The 23196-nt window shown below is 43.2% G+C and overlaps 1 protein-coding gene across 1 annotated transcript in view; it reads right to left on the bottom strand.

The window, feature by feature from the left end:
• Positions 1–12479: 12479 nt before the first annotated feature.
• Positions 12480–23196, bottom strand: part of MUSK (muscle associated receptor tyrosine kinase) — a 57676-nt gene continuing 46959 nt past the window's right edge. The window contains exons 16-17 of the mRNA XM_086867187.1: positions 18917–19065; positions 12480–17128 (exon numbers count right to left, since the gene is read on the bottom strand). Of these exons, the coding sequence (XP_086723313.1) occupies positions 16452–17128; positions 18917–19065 (826 nt within the window). The 3' untranslated portion in view covers positions 12480–16451. The remainder of the gene's footprint in view (positions 17129–18916; positions 19066–23196) is intronic.

The following is a 23196-nucleotide window of genomic DNA, read 5'->3' as shown; positions in this document are numbered from 1 at the left end:
GCTTCAGTGGAGATGCCAGAGACTGTCATGCTCTCAGGACTCACAACCAAGCTGGAGGGTTTGGTACCATGGGAGATAGGGAACTGCATGCCATTACTTCAGCTGTGTTATGTTCACCTCTGCAGCATGTGGTAGGCTAACAGGGCTGCCAGTGCCATGCTTTTTGAGAGTAGTCTCAGGGGCAGACAGCATGGGCAACATCAGGTACACTATTGTCATCTTTGGCAAAAATCTGGATTTTGTATTGGCTGCCTCCAGTCCTGATGCATGAAAGGCTCTGGAAACACCTGGCCTGTCTCTCATGTTGTCTGATCTCACTGGACATCAGAGTGTCTCATGCGGTCACTGGTGAAACCAATGTGCATGTCGTTCTCTCATAAGAGGATGGAGATGGGAAGTGTAGTGAGGCCTTAAAAATTCCCCAGAGTGGATACAGCAGGAAAAATTAAACTCAAGACTTTCATCTTCTACTACTGGCATGGTCTTTTGTTCCCAGTACACCTTAAAAGGCCTCCAACAGCTTGAATGTCCTTGCCTTCAAGAGCCACAGAAAAGTTTAAAAAATTGCCTTCGTTTCCCGCCTTTTAATGTATCCATGAAGATAGCTGAGAGCCAAACCAATCAGCAAAAAACTAGTGTAATTTCAGAATCTTTCGACACAGATGTGTAGAAGTACTGATCAAAAAACCCCTTGAACACGAGCCATGGCTCAAGATACATAATTACTTTACTGAGTGGATAAAATAAGCCAAGAGGCTGCTGCTCTCATGCCATTGCTTCTTGACTCGTGTTCCCAGACTTCACTGGGGTCACAGATACATGAAGCTGAGTGCTGGAATAACACAAAAGAAGAGGCAGGCTCTCTCCAAAAACTTGCCTTTAAGACCTAATCCCAAAGTTAAATCATATGTTGATAGAGCTTTTATCCTATTTCCAGCAGGATGAGTTTAATTTTTTGCAGTAGCCAAGAGGAGGCATAGGTAGAACCTGGAGATTATTCTATACCACCTCATGCCAGGCAAGAGGGTTTGGGGGTCTGTTCCCAGGAGAAAGGGTCCCTACCAAGCTGGCATGGTTTGGTGCAGGGAGCAGTCGGGTATTGTTGAGATGTTGCCCTGTGAATCCTTTGCCTCTTTCTTGCACCCTCTGTCATTACCAGTGTTGCCATTGCTATTCATTTTCCCATCTCATTGCTGCTTCCAGTAAATTGCTCTTATCCCAACCTGTGACCTTTACCTTTTGTGCCTCCAGTTCTCAATCTCAGCCAGCTGTAGAGGGAGAGAGAAGGGGAGGGAGAACAAGCAAGCAGTTCATGGGTTGGAGAGTCTCAGTGAGAGTGTTAACTGGAAAATACCATTGCTGATGCATGAGTCTTCTGTGCGCCAGGGGTAAACTCGGAGCATTGCCCCAGAATATGCCAGTTAGAACAGGACCTAAACCAATGTCACATACTGGGACAAAAGGAAGAAGCAGAAGAGAAGAAGCTGAGGAGAAATAACTAGAAATGGAACAACAAACCTAAGCTCTGTGCTTAAGGCTTTCAGAAGTTCCAAGTTTAGTTCAATCTCTGTTGCTGAGCTTGCTGCAGGCCAGTCTAGCTCATACTCCCAGACCATTTGGATTCTGTTTGTGTCTCATGTAATTTGAATGAGGGAAAAAAATTGTCATCCATACCAACCCGCTCGTTTCCTCATTTGCTACAATCTCACACCTATCCTCTGTGATTCATATTTTCCTTTCTATCCCCTAGTGGTGTACTGTTGTTCAAAACATGCTGCTAAGCCTTCATATCTTTTACCATAGTCAGTTTAAAAAAAGAAAAAAACTAAAAAAAAAAACCACTCAAACACCAACAACTTCCTATTTATTGACTTTATACTACTACTAAAAAAATCCTTGACCACTTAAAAAGTATATTTAAATTTTTAGGAAGACATTACATTTCCCAAGGGCCTGTCTTCCAAGAGTACAAACTTGTTCCTTCAGAAAAAGGATGTCTCCAAATTTGCAGCAGTGAGTTTCTGTTTTGGCAAGTGCCAGCATAGCCCTCAGATATTTGATTTAGTGTCTGCAGATGTGATCTGGCTGCAAGAGCTCCAGGGGAGATTACAACCTAGCCCTTATCCACAGGCAGAGGCACCTTGCTGGTATGTCCCTGGCCCTGGCTACTGAGCGAAGGGAGCAGCTTGCATCCCCACAGGAGACCCTAGACATGGCTGTGTATTCTCATTACGAAGCAGCTCAGTGAGTCAGGACACTGGGGTGACATTCAGCTCTCTCCTGTTGGCACTGGCCTGAGTGGGACCAGGACCGTGTGAACTGGGACTCTGAGTCATGATCAGGTTGATGTATTCAGGCCTGGTTTCCAACATGTGAGATTATAAGGAGAAGTTATTTAGTCTCTCTAAAAAAATATATATACTTACTTATTATTAAAAAATACAGCCTGGTCGTGTCTTGAACAGTACTGGATTTTGCAGCCATCCTGCAATGTATGCTCTTACTTTGTTTGTGAGGCAGGGGGAGGAAAACTGCTTGTGCTCAAAAATTATTTTGATGAGCAACTACCAGACTAGATTAGTCAGGCATGCTGAAGCCCCTTCTCCCCTATTCTGATCAGAACTGTCTTGCCCTGTCCCTGTAGCTGACAGCATTGTAAATATTTATGAGCTAATTCCCTGCCCTGAAATGCAATGGCTGTTGTTTCTAAGAGTCCATAGATGTTGTGTGTGGCCTGAGACTGCTTGAGTTAGTTGGCAGACATGGCCACAAGTTTGAGAGCACACACAAAGATACTTGAAATTTGCTGGCAAAGAGAACTGTGCTCCAGAAACAAAGTATGAAACAAAAGCTGTAAACCTTTTCTGTTCCCCTGCTGGAAGCAATATCAGCTAGCCAAGAGTCAGTTTTATCTCCCTCACAGGGCATCCAAGGAGAACTGAACTGAAAGAGCTATTAAATGACTTTCAGCCAGCTCTTCCTCATGACTTTTGCTTTTCACAGAATACTGATTTGGGAGGGACTCACAAGGACCATCAGGTCCAACTCCTGGCCCTGAATAGCAACAGCCCCAAGAGTCACACAATGTACCCAAGTGCATTGTCCAAATATCACTGTGACCAATTCCCTGGGAGCCTGTTCCACTGCCCAACCACCCTCTTGAGAAAGAATTTTTTTCTAATATCCATTCTAAACCTTCCCTGACAGGCCACTCCCTCAGGTCCTGTCACTGGTTCCCAGAGAAGAGATCAGCGACTGCCCCTTCCCCTCATGAGGAAGTTGGGACTGCAATCTCTCCTCAGTCTCCTCTTCTCCAGGCTGAACAGACCAGCCACTCCTCACATGGCTTCATATCCAGACCCTTCACCATTTTTGTTGCCCTCCTCTGAACACTTTCTAATACAGTAATGTCTGTTTTCTATTGTGGCACCCAGACCTGCCCCCAGCACTGGAGGTGAGGCTGCCCCAGCTCAGAGCAGAGCAGGACAATCCCCTCCCTTGCCCGGCTGTGATGCTGGGCCTGATGCACCCCAGGACACCGGGGCCCTCCTGCCTGACAGGGCACTGCTGGCTCAGGGTCAGCTTGTCATTGACCAGGAACCCCAGGTCTCTTTATGGAACACTGCTCTCCAGCCTCTCTTTCCCTGTTCTGTCTGAACATCCAGCTCCATCCCAGGTACAGAATGCAGCACTCTCCCTTGTTGAACTTCATACCCAGCCCTCTAATTTCTCAAGATCTCTCTGCAAAGCCTCTCTACCTTCAAGAGAGTCAATAGATTTTCTGATTTCATTCTCCTCCTCAAGAAAATATTCTGTGCTGTTTCTCTGTTGTGGCAGCATATTCTGTGGCTGTGATTTCATATTTTGGCAGCATACCCTAAAAGATAGACACATACCTCCTACAAAGCATCTGAACTCCACAAACCTGTTGTCACTTTCCCAGCCTTACACCTGTATAGTTTCCTCTTGTGTGACACCTCCTCACACTGCTGCACAAGCCATGGAACTCAGCACTTAAAGCTTGTCTTAGGTTTTTTTCTGGAGGGAAAAATTACTTCTTCCTGAAATTTCTTAATTCTGTTTAGATAGAGGACCACAGGAGCTTTTTATTTGGACTTTTTTTTTTTCCATCCATGAGTTTCTAATTTTCTGTGTTTCCATTTCATGAAGATGCAACCTGTAGCTTTTTAGGCAGCCAAGAACAACTCACTACTCGTGTCTCAGCCTCAACAAACTTCAGCACTGCTGAGTGCAACACTTAGCCTTATCTTGTCCTCAATTTGCTGTTTCATTGAGAGGGAGGAGAGTAAAGCAGTCTGACTTGAAGAGTCATATCAGTTATTGCCTTGTTTTCTCAGGATTAGAAGGGAGGACAGGGGAGAAGGTATCCATTAGTCAGTACTGTGAGTATTTTGGGCAATCACTGTGAGAGTTGATTCCTCCAGCTCTTCTCTTTTCATTGCACAACTAACACTGAAACAGAGACAGCACAAAGGTACCCAGCCAGGACCACTGTTAGTGATGATGAAACCTGTGTGATCCAAACCATTTCCAACTCTGTGGCAGTATTAACAATTTCAACTAAGACTTTGTGCCCCAGAACAACTGCAGAAATTTGTCACTGTTTTGTCAAAGAAAATCAGGGAACAGCCATTAAAGTGTTATATAAAGTTAGAGTGAAAGACAGGAATGGATATCTTCATCCTCTGCCTCTGTTTCTCAAATACTGTTTTAGCACAGTTCCAGTTTAACTGATTTAAAAAGTACCTCTCTGGAATAAGTTTGTTCATTGCTGGAAAAAGGAGCCCATGCAAGAGCTTTCTAAGGGTTCTAAGGTTCAGGTACATCTATCATCTTAAACCCCAGGCATGTCAATGCAAGGGAAAAGCAGCCATTGCAGCACTTCCTATTGCTTTCAGAATACTCAGATTTGTGTTTAACTTAACTACAGTTGGCTGTGAAGTGTAGCCATCTCCTAAGTGAGGTCAATGGGAATTGTTCAACTGTCTTGAATGAAAGCTGGATCAGACGCTATTATGCCAAATGTAGCAGTTTTAATGATACATAACATATTTTTGTCTGTATTTTACCCAAAGTAGGGTGAAGAACATGGCTGAGCCTGTTTCAGAGACCTATCCTGTTAGGCAATAAGTGTTTGGTTCCTAGTCAAATGTTTATTGGCAAGTCTCTGTCAAATACTGAACTTCTGTGATCAGAAAGGGCTAAACTGCACACACCCTTAGGGCAAGCTTGCTTAAGTATTCTCACCTATTGACTTTATGGCAGCTCTCAGAAGCTCACATAAAATACACAATAGGGATAAATTACTGTCTTGATCTTAATCCATTCATAATAGGAGGAGAGAGTCCCTCCTTGCTCATCAACAGGCAGACTATCTCGTTCTGTATGTGCCTCAAATAACGAGTTGGATGTGGTGGGTCTCACAAGATTCCCATTATGCTACTATTGCTGTACATTTGATGCTTTTGTTTGGACAGACTTAGTGAAATGATTTCTAGGCAAAAGCATGCTTCACTGAACATTGCTGAGTAACTCACCATGGCTCTAAGGCCACCCATTTGCTTGCTCAGGAATGTAGGTAAAACTGAGGGTAAAGTAAGTGGGACTCAATGGTATTAGAGGTCTTTTCCAATCCTTACAATTCTATGATCTCAATGGCTCCAGCACCTATTATCTGCTGGGTCTCCCATGGGTCTGGCATTATACCTCTGGCTACTCTCGGACTGGTCTTCGATTAATTCCTGGGGCTGATGGTTCACCTGACTGGAGCCACAGGTTACAGTATTTCCTTTCCCACCACTGCAGGTTGAGGTGACAGCTATGGAACCTAGCAAGCTGTTTTAAGCCTCCCTGGTTTTGCCCCTCACTCTCCCTCAGCTGCATTGATCAACACTGTGTTGCAAGTGTTAGGAGGCAGAGGACTTCAAATTTGACTTAGGAAATTCACAGCATGGATTTGTACTGCTGTAGATGGCACATTACCACATTTTGGCCTTATTGAAACATGCATTTAATTTTAAAAAAGACAAACCTCATAATAAGGGCAGGAAGGGCACTTCCCCAGAGTTTGCTGTAACCTATTAATTCAGCCAGCCAGGGGCTACTAGAAGGCTCTTCTTTATGGAAGTACCTCTAAAGAAAGAGGAAAGAGGAAAGAGGAAAGAGGAAAGAGGAAGAGTGGAAATTTTCCTTGTATGTCTGCCACCAAAATTGTACACAAAATTGTACACAAAATTGTAGGAAGATGTGCCTAGGGGAGCATCAGGCTACTTGGAGTCTCAGCTTATCAGAAATTTCTGTATCTGGAATTTGCCAAACTGTTTGGATCCAATCATAAATTTGTCATCAGAAAATCTCTAATTGCATGTGGGAAACAGTCAGGGGAGGTCAAGTAGAGGTCATTCTTATATAACTCCAGCATGAACTTGCAGCAACTCAAAAAACTGTGTTATGTGATCAAAACTGTCCATATTTACAGCAACATAGGTGTTGTAAATCTTTGCCTTGCACAGCTCTTGATATTACAAAAACTTTGCTGTCAACAGTGAGGCTGGCATTTTCAAGCATGCTCTGAGCAAGCCAATTTCTTCTGATAGTGTCAAAATCATGGGAAGTTCACAGGCCAGCAAGCAGCACTAACAATGCAGGGGAGGGTGAAGGATGAGTGTCATACTTCTTCCCCACTTTTCCTTCCCTGGGAAATGGAGCAGATCAGGAAATGATCCCTGATGTATCCCACCATGTCTGTCACTTGGTAACAGCATCAACATGCTTGCTGCTGCTTTGCCAGGACAAATTGTGTTCCTCAGAAGGACAGAAAAGCCATCCCAAAAGTAGTCACACCCATCCTGGGGTGCCTTGTGGAGGTTGTCCTGCAGTATCACAGTGTCTCTGCAACACAAATTCCCACCATGGTGAACAGCGTGTCGCACAAGCCTTTCTCCTTCCTACCACCGGGCCGAGCACTGAGCCTCAAACAAACAGCAAGAAGTTTCTAAAAATGCAGAGAGGTCCATGCCAGCCCTGGGTTCACATCTATGCTGGGGCAGCAAGCACTGGGATTGTCAGTTTTCTCGCCTGTGGGTGGAGCTGCCTCCTGATTCAGGGAGCCATCTGCGGATGAATCACGGGTTTCTTTGGAAAAAGACTTCCCCAGGAGACACAAGGCAGCCAGCTGCTTAGGTCAATGGTTTCAGGGTTTGGAACTGAAAGAACTGTGTTTGGCTGCAATCATTTAAAGCTGGGGACTGAGGACTGCCAGTGACTAGATGGAAACCGCACTTGCTGAAAAGTACTGCTGTTAATACTGTGCTGGTGTATTACAAACTATGGCATTGCCAAATCTGCAGGAAGACTATTACATGATCCTGTGATGTGTGTGACCAAATCAGTTCAGTGCAGGGGTTGCCTTAGGGACACAGATGGACTTCAGAATCCAGTGGAGTGTGCATTCACCTGCCAGCACACATTTCCCTATGGCTTGCTCAGAGACAAGACCTCCAAATGTAGGTGTTTGTGATTTTAACTTGGAAAATGTTTGTGTGCAATCCCAGCTGCCACAGTGGGATCACAGGGTTAGAGTTCCTAACTGAAGTGTAGGTACCATGCGCAGCTATAGAGGCCTTAGTCTCTAGAATCTTCCTCTGCAGACTGCCTTGGCTTCTTACTCTGCATCATCTGTTCTATTTTTCCTTATGCCTTTAAGTTATTTCCTTACAATGTTTAATACTGTTGCATCTCTGTCAGCTGGAAACACGGTCAAAAGTCATTGACACAGTCAGTGGGTAGCAGTACTTTGAGTTGCACCAGGAGTTTGTTCTGATTCTTTTAACCCTGCATGTGCACACAAGTCAATCATCCATTGAAGGATGCTCAGGTGTTGGTTCAGAAGGTGTTAAAAGAATTATCCAAAAGAAATTAAAACACAGTAAAAGAAAACCAGGAAGTTAACATGGGGGTTTTTTTCATCCATTTACATGTCAATGCCAAGCCCAGACCAATCAATTATCCTTCAGGTAAGAGACACCTGTAATCTGAGCCCAGATTTTACAACCCAGGCCCTTCTACAAAGGAATCTTATAATAGGAGCAGTAAACCAGGTATCAGAAGGACAGACCTTTGGTATCATGACTCCAACTGCTGCCAGCAGATAGTTTAAGAAAAGCACCAGTTCAGGTCATACCTACATCCATAAAGTAGGAGTTTTGCTCTTTGTTCCTCCAGAATCAGCTTTGTTCCTCTAGAAAACAACACTGTAAAGCATTGAAACCATCAAATGTAATGCAAATTGACAGGCCTCTCCCATATGAATTTATGTAATCTGTTTGGTTTTTTTTCCTTAAATGTGTTCATACTTTGGCATCTGTAGCCTCATGTGTATATAACTGCCCTGAGTATGATTTTTTTGCATCCTTGTTTTGAAGTTCATTGGAAGCCCCTTCATTTCAGTGTTGGCAGAAGCACTGAATAATTATCAGCCCCACTAATCTCTGAGTAAAGCTAGAATTGCTTTAGTTAGAATTAGTGAAGGCAAAGAGGATCTCAGAGTTCCAAAAGGATGAACTGTGCAAATTTTTTATTCTAGACAGAGATACTTTTATCTCATGTGTAAGAATTCAATCTAACACTTTATCTCAAGTTATTTTTAACAACTTCTTGCTAACAGATAATCCTTTGTCTGGATTGGCATAAAAGGGCAAATGTGTAGTAGCAGCAGCTACTTGACTGCATGGTAGCTGTCCAAGAAAAATATTTGTGTAAGTCTTGCTGAGTCAGGGTATGTTTCCAAATAGGCAGAGTGTCCCTCTCATTGACAGGATTTATCTCACGCAAGCTATATCAAATACTCTTCTTGTAGACTGGGGCAATAGTGCATATTGTTAGCAAAAGAGACAGCAATCCTGTTCAGCACAGTTTATAAGTATCCTAGTGTTGCGTCTGTATGTGGTGTGGTACACAGTGAAATAGATTAGCCAAAAAAATTTATTGTTTTGTCTAGACAGGTGTCACCTGGTGCGCAGACAGTCACAGTTTTTCACATCTGAGATTAATGAGAGGCCAGATCATTAAAATGCTTTGCTGTTGACTTGAGGATCTCACATGTAAAACATACCAATACCAAGTTGTCTTGTCCATTCCCCTGTCAGTCCACGGCTGTTGGACTGCAATGTGCTACTGACACAGAGCTATAAATCAGAGCAGTTTCTCTTGAAATGTAGCCGTTCAGCAGCCTAGCGGCATGCAGATCATCCTGGCAAACTTCATCAGGGCCAGTAATGACACCCAAACCTGAGTGGCTTTTCATTGCTGGAAGTTCTGATCTGAACATTTTGTACAGTCCTCTCCAGGAGCTCTTTCCAGACAAAATGGAGCCTCCCAGCCCCATAAAGACTTGCACCTGTATTGCAGGTCAGGTAGGGATAGGGATAGTGCTGCTCTGTGCAGGGGCAAAACAGCCACATCTCTTCACCACTCTAAGAGGTGTGGAAGCATTCTTGTTTACTGGTGCTGCCCTGTTCCACAAACAGGCTCCTATGTAGACCCTGTGATCAGATGAAAGTGGTACATTGCTGGGAGGAAGGGAAAGGGAGTCAGGCTGTCCTGCCCTTTGCCTTGAGAAGAGCACAAGGTGTGGAGGGTTCAGGGTCTTGGAGCACAAGCATCAAGAGATCTCATTGTGTTCCAGAAGTGAAGAAAAAATAACAAAAGCACTGCAAATAAATCTCAGACAAATCTGAGTGAATCTGGCATGGGACTGACAGATACTGAGTCCCTCAGGAAAATGGTGTGCTCCTCAGCTGAGGAATGCCTTGCTCATTACTGCACTTTCCATGCAGCTATCCCACATTATCCCATCTGTTCTCAGCCAGACACGGGAAGTTCCCCATCTTCACAATTACCAAAGCCCCCCTACTCTTCTGTGTTGCTGCTTTGAAGTTAACACTGCTTTAAATAAGAAGTCAAATTTAGCACAGAATGATCTCAACATCCAGAGGGTGAATAACCCCCATTCATTCACCTGGCACTCCTCATTTCTGCGCAGATCCCCTCTTCCATTAAGTTTTTTGTTTACATAAAAGTTAGCTAGCCTATATAAACTCCCAAAGTGTAACATCTCTTTTATATAAGAGCCATGGTGGAGGGCAGATAAACATACAAGTGCTTCAACACGTTCACTCATGCCCAGTAGAAATGTATGGCGTGGCTATCTCACAGTCAAAGCAAGCACACTGGCCTATAAATGGCACAAGATTTAAAGCATCCCAGCAGACAGAATAAAAATATTTCTTCAATAAATATAATAAATTAATTAATTGATTGCTTTTCGGTCCAAATTTACCATAAAACCTTCTGTCTATCAGTTGCTAATGAAACACTTATTTATTCAATACTAAATCTGTGGGATAAGATGCTGTGTTAGCACATGAATATGTCAGTGGTATAAAGTATGACCTTTGCTAAGGGCTACCATTCCAGCACTGAAGAAAATTGCTAGTTCTGATTTTTAAGGGCAGCTTCAAACTACTCGTACGTTCCCCTTCTTACAGTTACAACTGGCCACTGTGCCACTAAGTACAGACAGAGGCCTCCAGGGAATGCTCTCGGCTATGCACAGCAAGAATGTATAAAAAGGTGAGTTTCTAAAGATTTTTCAATGAATGAGTACATAATTTTTCTCCCAAGGTTGAGAAACTTATAAAACACCTGTGACATTATTATGACAGGCTCTGTGGGCTTGGTGGAATAGTTAAATTGATAGGGTTTTTTTTCTCCTTTTTTCTTTCTTGATAATAATAAAATGATCCTAGTCTGCATTTGAGTATCACTGAAAGCCTCTGAATTCTTTATGGAATAGGAAAAGTTGCTTCATATTTCTTCAGAGCTCCACACCAGCAGCAGAGGGGCAACAATTGCCACATCACTGCAGTGACAGAAATTTAGCCAAGGTCTCTTAGGACCATGCAGCCAAGCAGCTGCTACTACACATCTGAAGATGCAAAGTTTCAGAATGAATGGAAAGACACAACAAGCAATTTGCATAGAGGGCTGAGTGAAACCTCTTTTGCTCTCCTTGCAAGCTTCCTCATTCTCTTCCCATATGCACATACACAAACACGAGGATATGCATTTACAAAATCACATAAAAAAGCCAAGGAAAAGTAAACTATCTATTACATGCTTCTGCTTTTCCCAGTCCCAAGTTACTCTCACTGTTTCATGCAGGATGGCTGAATTACCTAGAATATTCAGGGTGACTCAAGGCACTGGGGTCATCCCATTGTGCTGTCTGGTTCAGGTGACCTTAGGGGCTGGAAGGAGGGAAGCCTGGCAGAGATTGCACAGATAGGTTCCGTCACAGAGTCAACTTTTTAGCCTAGAAGTTCAAAATCCAAATTAAAGTACAAATTCAATAAAAGTACAAATTCAAAAGTCTGTTCATTTTGTGATGGGAAATGCGTGCTCCAGTCCTTCTTGTGCCTTGAAAAACTTGTGATGTTAACAGTCAAACCTTTAATATGATTCAATCTGATTGAGAGGAAGAAAAATTAACTCCTTTCCGAATTCATTAATGACTTTCTCAGCAAGGACAATATTTACAAAACAACTTTTTTCCTAAGGTTTCTAGCAGAAAGATTTGCAGAAAACACTTTAGATTGTATTGGAGGGGCAGGGAGGGGAAAGAAGGAAAGAAAGAATGTACTTCCTGGTTTGCCTGACTAATTGTGGTCAGAAAGTTTTGATTCCCCTTTCTGACTGTTAAAGATTTGCAATTAATTTTGAAATAGTTAAAAATCCCACAGACTTACTGAGTTCATCTTCAAGGATCATTTGCAGAAGAAAGGAGTTTTAGATAAACCCATCAGCATGAAACTTTGCTCAGCTGTGTGCTACAGACAGCAAACTCGATTCCCTTTCTATTTTATGTCACACTCTAATTCCACACATCTAGGTGTAAGACCAGAATCCAGGCACAAATACCAGCAGATATTGGGATGGAGACAGATGTCATTCACATCTGTGTGAGGCATCTTACACCTTGAGATAGTGGTCTAGGGACTCCAATCCACACTGCTGTAAAAACATTCTCCTTTCCCTTGTCCAGTCCTTAATGTGATCTCATAATGTAAAGTTTCTTAATGTGTTCCTACAGCACCCAATTTAATCCACCAAAACAACATGCCTTTGAGCACACATTAAGTTGACTTATTGCTGCAATTGCCTGCAGTATAACCACTGTGATATTAAAGCTGTAATAAAGATATTTTAATAAAATTAAATATATTCATTTTCAGAAAAAAAAAACCACAAAAGCAAAAGCAAATCAAAATAAAAACAAACAAACAAACAAAAACCAAACCAAACCAAAACAAAACAAAACAAACAAAAAAATGAACAAAAAAAAACCCCAAACATGCTGGAGAAGGAAGAGAACAAAGAGAACAGAATTAGTATTATAGTATTATCCTTTTCAATGTCTCTTTATTTTATAAAATATTGCACACATGAGTTACACGGGTTGAGATAATGAGAAATGCACACCTCTGCTAGAGATGTCTTTCAAAGCCATCATTCATGAAGGTATAAGAAACAATCACAGAATTATAACTAGTATATTCCCTTGGGTAAATGAGACAAGACAGCTACAATTAGCCCACAAAGTGTTTGAGAGGAAGTTCCTCCAAACCAAATTTGATCATGTTGCAAACAGTGTCAAATCAATTATGGAATTTATGCTTATAAAAGTGCATTTTAAATGCAACTGTCGAATGGAGGCACAGGAACATGAGAGGATTTCTGTGCTATTTGGTTGGTCAGATTTCACAATAGGTTACCCAGGATAAAGAAGTACACATGCTGCCAGTGCTCAAGGCAGCACACTTGCAAAGGGAACGGATTTATCATGTGTGCTGCAAATCCTCTTCTTGGGGTTTTCATCCAGTGCCCTAGTTGCTGGCTCCCTCTGCTATCAGTGGGAAGGAGAACCGAAGCACCAAAATGTTTGTTTTAAATTCGTATATTAGAATGGTCCCTGCACAATGGTGACATGTAAATTCATGAAGCATTCTGTATTTTTTGGGCCAGTATGGACAGAACTAAATATAGAAAAGTGCTGTACGTTGCAGCACACTAATGTTCTAAAATGAACACAAAAATGTTCATTTTTGATTCATCCTCCTCCACATGAATTATAAATCCAAACTAGAGAAGCAAAATATTTTTGCTTCCAAGCAACTTTTTTAAATAACAAACTTTTCTTGCTCTTCTACTCTCTCATAATCCCTTTGTTTACTCCTGTTCAAAATAATTAATGTTACAGGGTAATTGTACAGAAAGTCTAGAAGGATCTGGCATAGCACACTCTATAACATAGAATGAAGACAACAGAATTTTAAACATAAGGAGTAGAAAAAAAATCTGTGAAAGAAAGCATGTCATGAAAGCAGTCAATCCACATCTCCTAGCAAGCTGAAAAACATACAGCAGAAGGAAATGGTAAAATCCAGCTGCACACTAAGGCAGCATAAGTCCTGCTACAGTTTAATCCTCAAAGGACAGCACCATTTAGGTGCTAAGCCCTCCTGCTGGATCGGTACGCAGAAGCGATTGCCATCCCTGGAGAGCATGTTGCTGAGAGCTTCTCTGAGTGAAATGATCTCTATTCTCCTGCAAGAAAGGAAGCTTTTCCCCTCCTGACCTGCAGACACTGACTACCTCACATTTCAGTACACGCTTATAACGCAAAGGCTGGAATGCTGAATGAGGAAGAGCAAATTTTCCACTGTTACCCTAAATATGGGGCCACTGAGAGAAGCATTTGGGCTAGGAAAATGAGATGAAAAGGGCTACACTTTCAAGTTTATGGGAGTTCTTCTTTCACAAAGAAAGTGAGTGAAAATTCCAAGCATATGGCATTACAGGCAGCTAACAAGCAGAAAACGGTGATTACAGTTTTAAAATCATTTTCCAGGGGTAATGGGAGAATGAACAACTGAAGATCCTAGGTCCTAAGTGGGATCCTAGAAGGCAGAAAGGCAGACTGTCCTCCAGAATGAGCATGGGTGCGTTTGTTTACATTTTGCACACAGTGCAGGTTTTGCACCTCTTACTGTGCGCTTTGCTTAGTGTAAGAATCATTCCAGCTTTAGAGAAGGTGTGAGGTACCTGGCCCCACACCACCACCCACACACAGCTTCTGACCCTGCCCTCTCTATAGAGGGGTGACACAACGCCTGATGCCTTGAGCACTGCAAGGATCTTGAATGTGCACCCTCCCCTGCAGAGGTGATGCAAGTCCTGGGCTGTGTATTCAGGCTCGGCTCAGCATCACTCCCCCATCCCTCCCGGCTTGCCTTCTCACTTCTGCCTCCTCAGAGCAAGCAAGACAGACAGGGAGCTGATACAACCTAACAGAAGTTTAACAATGCACACTGCGAGGTGGCCATAATGTGATAACAAGAGCTATATCAGTATAGACAGTATAATTTTTTATTGAAATTTAGGGGCTTCAGAATTTTCAAGGGTATTTGTCTTTAGCATCCAAACCTCAGTAAACTGTTGTGTCATAGCAGCATGATGGTAGGACTGCTAAATGAGTAAGAGAACACTGGCCATTTTGTGCTCACTGTGCAGATGCCATTTTAGCACTTCAACAATTTGCAGCCCAAACCTCTTTTCTTGCCACTGTCTTTGGTAATTGCAAGCTCTTTGCTCCAAGTGAAAGTGACACCAGTGGTCTGAAAACATTAAATTATACTGTTGTGGCCACAATCAGAACAAACTATGGTTATATGAAAAAAAAAACCCAAAAAACAAAACAACAAAACCAACAAAATAAAAACCTAAACAAAGAGAAGAGCAGCAGGGGAAAGTATGATTTTTCCCGTTCTATTCTTGATAATGGTTCACAGACCTTTTCAAGCTTATCTTTCAGAAACCATAGATAGCTGCTCTCTGCTGCTGCTTTCTGTTTAGGCTAAACCAGTGTGTCCCAGTCACAGAACCCACACTCATTCCCTTGCACTCCTGCTCTTCAGTCATAATGCACATCCCTGCTTCAGGCTATATTTTGTATCAGCAATGAGGCTCTGGGACAACTGCTCCTCACTCCACTAGGAGCTAAAAGGTTACACCTGTCAGCAGAGGAATAAAATTTTCTCGGGCAGTAAAGTATCCATTACAATCTGGAGAACTTTTAGCAGAGAAACATTTGGTGGTTGGAGATGTGTAACCGAGTCTGCAGTCTCATCTTTGCCCTGCAGATGTACAGTTTGCAATTCTTCTTGTGTGCACCCACTTTCTCCACATTCTCCTAACTGACAGGTTGTCTCTGAAGGACACTGGTGGCAGACATCCACCTTCCTTACTTCTCCGTAAACTACAGCACAAGGGGTCAGCAAATATTGTAGTGGAATTTACGAGAGTCTGTCAGGAAAGGAAAACCAGAAACGGGAGGCAAAGATTGTAAAGGAAAAGGAAACAGTTAATACCACCTGCCACACTTCTGCAAGAGTGGATGCATTTCTCCCTGCTTTCAGCATGGTGAGGACCATGCAGTGGCAAATAAATACACCTTGGATGCCTACAAGGTGCAACACCAGGCTACTGGGATGAATTTCTCCCATAGGACCAAATGGCTTTTCTGCTTCAGCAGAAGGCAGGAAAGACATGTTGCAATGCTTAAGGAAAGCTTTAAGGTGAAACTTCAACAAACATCAAATGAACGTGGCTCTGGATTTCCCACACTGGAAAATGGAAAGTGTCATACTTGACAGGAGTTTGCCTGTCTCTGTAACATAAGATGCAGGTGGCTTCCAGTGGTCCAGAAGGCTCCTGTTTTGACTCTGTCAGTGTTATTGTAATCAGAGAGAGTGGAAGTTAAAAGGAAGACAATAGTAGCCTATGGCTTAAGAAACATCCTTTTTCTGCAAAAAGGACTGAGTATGCAAAAACAAAATAGTAAACAGTATGCAAAAATAAAACAATAAACGGTATCCCCAAAAGAAGATTGAACTCTGCAATCTTTTTTTAAATAACATTTGAAAACATAAGAGAAATGGGAAAAAAAGGTAAAAGCCAAGAGTGCAGAAGATCATGGTGGGATCTGTTAGGAAGGGAAGAAACAGCAGTTAGGAAGAGACATTTGTTTGCTTTCCCTGGGCAACTCTGTGCTCCTGGAAATGCTAAATATAAGTACTGAGTTAGCATGACCAGCACTCTTACCAATCTGAGGAGGCCTATCTTGGTGGCTAAAGTTCAGTCCCACTCAAGGAGGTGCATAAGGGTGCAGTCTATATTTCTTGCTTGGCAGTGGAACAAGCTCTTTCTCCTCCCTGAGTGGGACATTGTGTGAAGCCACCATCGCTCAGGAGCTCACAGTCCAGGTCAGTCTGGATAGGTGGACACAGGAGACTAAGAAGGAAACGCATCCCTCAGACAGACATGTTGTCCACGGCCCTCTCGTACATGCGCTCCAAGATGCGGTGGATGCTGGCAAAGCCCGGCCGGTCAGCAGGCAACTTGCTCCAGCAGAGGCGCATCAGGTTGTAGAGCTCCAGGGGACAATTGTCTGGGCAGGAGAGGACATTCCCATCCCTCACGTAGTAGATGACCTCCTCGTGAGCCATCCCGTAGTAAGGCTGCATGCCATAGGAGAAGATCTCCCACAGCACCACTCCGTAGGCCCACACATCGGACTCTGTGGTGTAGCGGTTGTAGAAAATGGACTCAGGAGGCATCCAGCGGATGGGGATGGCATCGTTCTCATTTGCTTTGTAATAGTCAGCCGAATACATGTTCCTCGAGAGACCAAAATCTGCGATTTTGACCACCATGTTCTCCCCCACCAGGCAGTTCCTGGTGGCCAAATCCCGGTGGACAAACTTCCGCTCGGAGAGGTAGGCCATGCCAGCAGCGACCTGCTTGGCAATGCAGAGCTGGCTGGTGCAGCACAGTGCCAGGGGGTTCGGCAGGCGAAGCCTTGTGTCCAGACTGCCCTGCGCCAGGCTGCAGAGGTTGCGGGGCGAGCGGTCGCGCAGGTACTCGTTTAGATCCCCGTAGGCCATGTACTCGAACAGCAGGCACATCGGCTTCCCGACTGCACACACGCCTGGCAGAGGACAGACCACACAGGTCATTTGGGTAGCAAAGGGAGTTCTGCTGTGCAAAAGCCAAAAAGTCAAAAACAAGCAAAAGGGAAGCTTTCAGCAATGCAGAGAGAGCATGCATCCATCATGCATGCTGCCTCTTTTGAAGTTCCTTCATCAGGGATCTAATGCTGAGCTCTGTGGGTGACACACCACGACACACTAACAAGTCATGCACATGCCTGCATGCAGAATTTTTTCCTGACATCCCAGGTAAAACACGGAATTTTGGACCTATGTTTAATTAAGAGCCCAATCCTGCTTAAGTTTGCATTAGCAGAAGTTTTGCCTCTTCCCAGGTGCAACTGCAAGGACATTCAGGAAGTAACCTTTAAAGTTCTGATAATGTTATTTCTAATTCTTTTATTTGTTGTGACTATTGTATTATTACAACATATTGTTGTAGGGGTGACACATATGCAGGAAGACTTCAAAATTATTTACATGGGGCATGTTCAAGGGTTCAGTGGAACACTTGAATTTCAAGGAAATTACTGCCCTTATAGATTTTTCTCTTTTTTTTAAACAACTCATGCAAAAAATGATGGTTGAAGAATTACTTCTGGCATGACAGACATTAAAAAATGAAAGAAAGACAAATCAAAAACAGACAGCAGAGGGGAGATATTTGCCATATGTGTTAGATGGAGAATACAGTCCCACTGAAGGGCACATGCTTGGTTCTTCATCAGCTCTATTGGTGGGTGGGCCAGCATTAACCACACTTCCATGAGCCTTATTGATCATACAGTGATACAATAAGTTTGCCTCTAACCAGCAAAGGCCAACATTTAAAATGTATGTGTTTTGCTTTCTTAGGGCCATCATTTAGCATTGGATTTTACAACTTATTGTAAAATCTGAAGTTCTGGTTGATGACCTAATATTTGATTCTTTGAGGAAAAACAAATGGCTGTTCCCAGTCTGATGACATTGGGATCTGACAAGTGTATGTGAGCGATTTACCATCTAAGCTGTCTTTAACAATGTGGCTGTTTCTCCACAGCCCCATGACGTGATACCAGTTTGTGCCTGTACCTGTGCCGTTTTCTGGCCTAAAAGGTCCTCACAGTAAACACAAAGTTTAGTTGAGCTTGGTGTATTTCCTGCTTCTTTCCTGTAGCCAAGGTACCAACCCAGCTTTCCAAAAATTGTGCTTTACCCATTTCAAAATGTTGTGGAACTTCCTACTGAAATAAATTAAGATCTCTGTTCATGAGAATGAGATCTGCATACAACAACTTAGAGCACGATTGACAGATAAAGCTGGCCAGCAGCATCTACTTCAGACAAAAAATGACAATTTTCTAAAAGAATATTTTTAGTCAGCAGCTTTCTCCTCAGAAAATGTCTTATTAGCCAAGCTGCAGCATCAAGACTTTTTAAAAAATCCAACAAAGAGAGATGTCCTTAGAGATGAGAATGGAAGGAAAGGAAGAGACCATTTTTGTGGCTGGCTTTTTTTGCTCATTTAATTTTGGTTTTTTTAATGCTATTAAGTGTTCAGACATCACAATAGTAAGTGGGACCTATAAGACTAACAAAACTTGTGCTATTTCTTTTCAGTACCCACAGAATAAATCCCAGTTCCGGGAAGTTCATGTCTTCACTGCAAGACATCTGTGCCAAAGTTACTAGACTGGAAGCAGAGCTAGGCAGCAAGATGGCCAGCAGTATACTCAGTGCAGCATGAGAAGTCTTTGCTGGCATGCACCATCCTGTTAAGGCAACAGGATGCCTCACTGAGATACCTAAAAGCTTGACGATATTCGGATTGTCAAACTCTGCCATGAGAGCTGCTTCCCTCTGAAAGTCGGCCTGCATGTCTGCAGATGCTTCCTCCTTCAGCATTTTCACTGCTACCATGGTGAAAGGTTCATATGGCAGCAGCCCTGGGGCCCTGCAACAAGAGGGAAGAGAGGAAACCATCAGTGATGAATACATGCACACTAAATATAGGTTTTGTTTCTGATAAAAAAAGAGAGGCTGACCAACAAGAAAAAAAAAGAAAAAAAGAAAAAAAAAAAAAAGAGTCTGAAGGCCCCAGAACCAACAGAAGGAACCTTAAAGCCCAGTTTCATCTCTTGGGACTGCAATATGCATTGCATATTACAGAGATGTCTAATTTGGTTCAGGGGGGACTAGATTCAGTATAGCTTTTTTTGATTACTGGCCTTGCTGCTTACAGACTCATTACCATGTCTGGTAAAGGTGTAAAAAAGTAACAGGTTGGTAAGAAGCAACCTCTCCCTAGGCTGGAGATCACACCCTAAACTTTATGGAGGACAGGATGGACTCTTCAGTCCAAACAATTCACTTTTGGGGTGTAATGGCTGCGTTAAAAATAAACCTATTTCTATGAAATTGATGAAAGAGCCTCCTTTCCCATACCTGGCACAGTGGTGACTTTGGTATATCTGGCTACTGTTAGAGCAAAAGTAACAATAACAGTAAGTGTTCCAACCAAGTTCCCTTGGTTTCCTAAGGAAAATAGCCTTTCGTTACTGTTCTCTGTGTATGTGTGTGTGGCAAGTGTATGCACTTTTAATTCAACAAATTATAGAACTATTAACTAATTTCAGCTGGATGTAATGTGGTGTAGCCGAGGTCTAGAAAACAGTTAATATTCCTACAAGATTTTGTGGAAACACATGACAGGACAGAAGGGACAAAGCAAACTTGTCTGAAGAACAAGTTGATGTGTAAATACACACATTTTGACACTGGTGAATCTTCAATTTAAACTTACAGACACAAATCCTTAGGAAACAGAATCCTGACTTATAGCAACACACTTGTTTTCTTATCCCTCAACATATTTAATTAGATGGGCTTGCCAAAGAATGAGGGATAGCTGTTGCTGGAGAAGGGTAACTTTCCACCTTTCAAACATGCACCAAACCTCAGACGTACATTTTGTTTCCTGCACAAATTCTTCCCAGGGGCCTTGGAGCTAAAAGACATTCCGTACAGGTAGCCAGCCAGAGCCCACAGAGAGTGGTGCCCACTTATGCGTCATGTTACTACACCAGCCAGACTGCCCTCCCATTGCTCGAATGCCAGCTTATTTTACTGCTCAGTAGCACCTAGAGGAGACTCCAATTTCCAAAGCAAACTTCCAGCTTCCTTGTCTTCTACTTCAGACACATGGCAGTTCCAACAGTTGCACTTGGATGCTGTAAATGTCAAATGTCACTGGATGGCAGGGTGTCCATCAAGAGAGGAATCACAGGTGGCTAGATCACAGCTGAGACACTCAGGCAAGGAGGTCTGGCATGCCAGAGCAGAGAATCAGACCCCACACTTGTCTGCTACTGCCTCCATTACAGCACAATGTCTTCCTTCTTTTCCCCTGCGCTGGCAAGCAGTTTCCAGTCTACTAGGAGGGGAGGAATACGAGCAACTACCACCAGCTGTCAATTCTCAGCACTAGAGCCTGCAGCAGCAGCAGCCTGAACAAAATAATAGAGAATTTAAAAGCAAAAATAGGAGGCCTTTTTGTCTTCCAAATAGTCTTACAGATTACCACTCACTCCTGACTAGCAGACCCAGCACAGTGACAAAGCAAGGGTAGACAGAGCCCAGTCCTGCCTGCTTTGGAGACAGAAACTCACCCCAAGATGATGTACACCCAACCACCCAATTTCACTGATTCCTGTAATGTAAAGTAACCTAAATGTAACCAAGTTAAGCTGCACAGGGTCTTTTAACTGGCCTTCAGGCAAAAGCCAGAAATTTCACCTTTGATAGCTCATGGTGACTCAGTACAGCTCTTAGCAGACCTGGGAAACTCACACTGATCAGGCACGGAGACAGAGTCTGAAGTCTTGGCAGATAGCTATCAAAGTTAACTTCTTTCATGCCCTAAAGATAGTCTTTGCACAAATGATAGGGGCACAACAGCAGGGTAGCAGTGGGAAACTGCTGCCTCTGAGCTGAAGATTTTAGGTGGAGGGCCAGAAAGGGTTTTACAAAATATGGGCTAATTCTTTTCTAGAACTGGGAAGTATCAAAAGAAATTACCTTAGGTAATCTCTCTTGCAATTAATTAAAAACTGAGGAGAAATTTACACTGTTTGTGCACAGGGGGACAGCAACACCCCTTTACCTGCTTCAGCCCCAATGGATTTGTGCACCAGAGGCAATCAATTGGCATTTAAGTACATGCCTTTCAAAGGCATGTAACAGAGGTGCAGTTAGGAATTTCATCCTGAGCCTGCCTAGAGAATGTCCAACTTAGATATTACATACAGGTTTTCCTTCCAAAACAGTAATTATGGAAAAAAAGGAAGAGCAGCCTGAACCTGTATTTGAGATTACATCCTGTCCCCATCTTGCTCACCACAACAGTTGGGTAGTTTCACTTGGATCATTAAATAATGCAATTAATGTCTACTGAGTCTGGTGGGAATCTACCTTTACCCTATCCTTTGGTTAATTAGTATATGAGCAGGAGACTGCTCTGAGTCAGCAGGGGCTGCTTTTTGAGGGGGCAGGGAAGGCTGGGTTTTATTTAATTAACACCCACACTATCTTTCAGCTATATATGAGACGGCAGGTCAAATACCCTTTGCAAATGGAGAGCACATGAGGAGACTTCTGTCAAGAAGCTCTGACCTTAGGGATAGCTTTGTCCCTAAGGAGGGACAACGAGTTGTGCATTTGTAGTGTAGCTCTACCAGCCTACCAACAAAAACTCCATACTGGCCTGCTACCAAAGACTCCACACCCAGGCTTTTTGACAATCCTGATCTTCAGGCTTAGCCTGGACCACACAGCCCCAGCTCTGGGACAAAACTTGCATGCTGGTCTGCACTGAACTGCACGGAGCTGGTGCTCTAGTGGCTTCTGGGGCCTGTGTGATCCTCCCAGGAGGACAATCAGCCACAAAGACCCAGCTGGAGCAGACCTGAGCCAGGCCCTGAATTTTGTTCTAAGCAGGGTTACTTCCTTATCCTTCCAAGTGTGAAGCTGTTCCTGGTGAAGACAGCAGCCTTTCAGGAGAATCTGGTAAATGATAGCTAGACACTTCCTGTCCTAACATGTTGCTTGACCCAGGAGTGAGTAAACACTGAATCAGGACTCACAGCAGCCAACTGGCAAAGGCATCACTGGCACTGAGTGCAGAGCTGTGTTTACAGAAGAGCGAGAAACATGAGAGCAGGAGAAGTAAGAGGATTGCTAAACTTAGCTTGAGATGGCCATTTAACACATGCAGTAAAGTACATTTTATCCTTCTGAGATAGGAAGGTAATAATTTGAGTTTTCATCATTTCCAGTAACCTGGATTGACACACAGCTTGTACTAGTATATATGGGGTCTGCACTGGTCTGTCAGCAGTTACAGAAATGTCCACAGCTTATTATAAGGAATTATAAAGACTTGGAGGCCTTTTTGATAGAGATGGTAATAAAAAAATGGAGGTCCCTCAGAAGCAATATTTTTGTGGCTCTTTCCTTGAGTCATAGAGAGCAAGCATCTCTCAGGATGTGGTTCTCCTCAATTTGCAAATGCTAGATAAGATGTGATGCTTTCTTTTTCCCCTCCCGTGTCTTTTTCTCCCAGCTTTTTGTTATACTGACAATAACAAAAAGTCTTAGTTGAAAGAAATTGCAGTGCTGAAGTGGATGAAATCCACATAAAAGGCCTTTACACCACTTTGGCACTTGCTTAACTAGCACTTTAGTGACATTTGAATGCCCTTTGAGAAGTCTTGCTGGATGTCAGTGAAAGTCATTTCAAGCTCAGAAGGGTCTGTGCAGCACTCAAATAGTATTAAAGCTCCCAGGGCAGAGCCAAAGCAGAACTTGGCAGGAAGAATGTCTATCCTGCTCACACACAGGTGAAGACTCCTGCAGCAGGAGCAGGAAGGTGATGCACCTCAGGGCACCCCGAGCACTGTGCTGAGGCTGGGGTGGAGCTGCCCTGCACCCCGGTGTGCAGTGCCCCAAGCACAGCTGTTGTGCAGTTTCTATAGCTTTGTTCTTGTTTCAAGTTCAGATGCATTTGGCCATCCAGACTAACAATTCA

The sequence above is a fragment of the Cyanistes caeruleus genome, chromosome Z (genome assembly GCF_971803275.1).
Source record: "Cyanistes caeruleus chromosome Z, bCyaCae1.hap1.1, whole genome shotgun sequence".
NCBI lineage: Eukaryota > Metazoa > Chordata > Aves > Passeriformes > Paridae > Cyanistes > Cyanistes caeruleus.
Note: the sequence above shows the minus strand (reverse complement) of the source record. Positions and strands in the feature narration are given on the sequence as shown.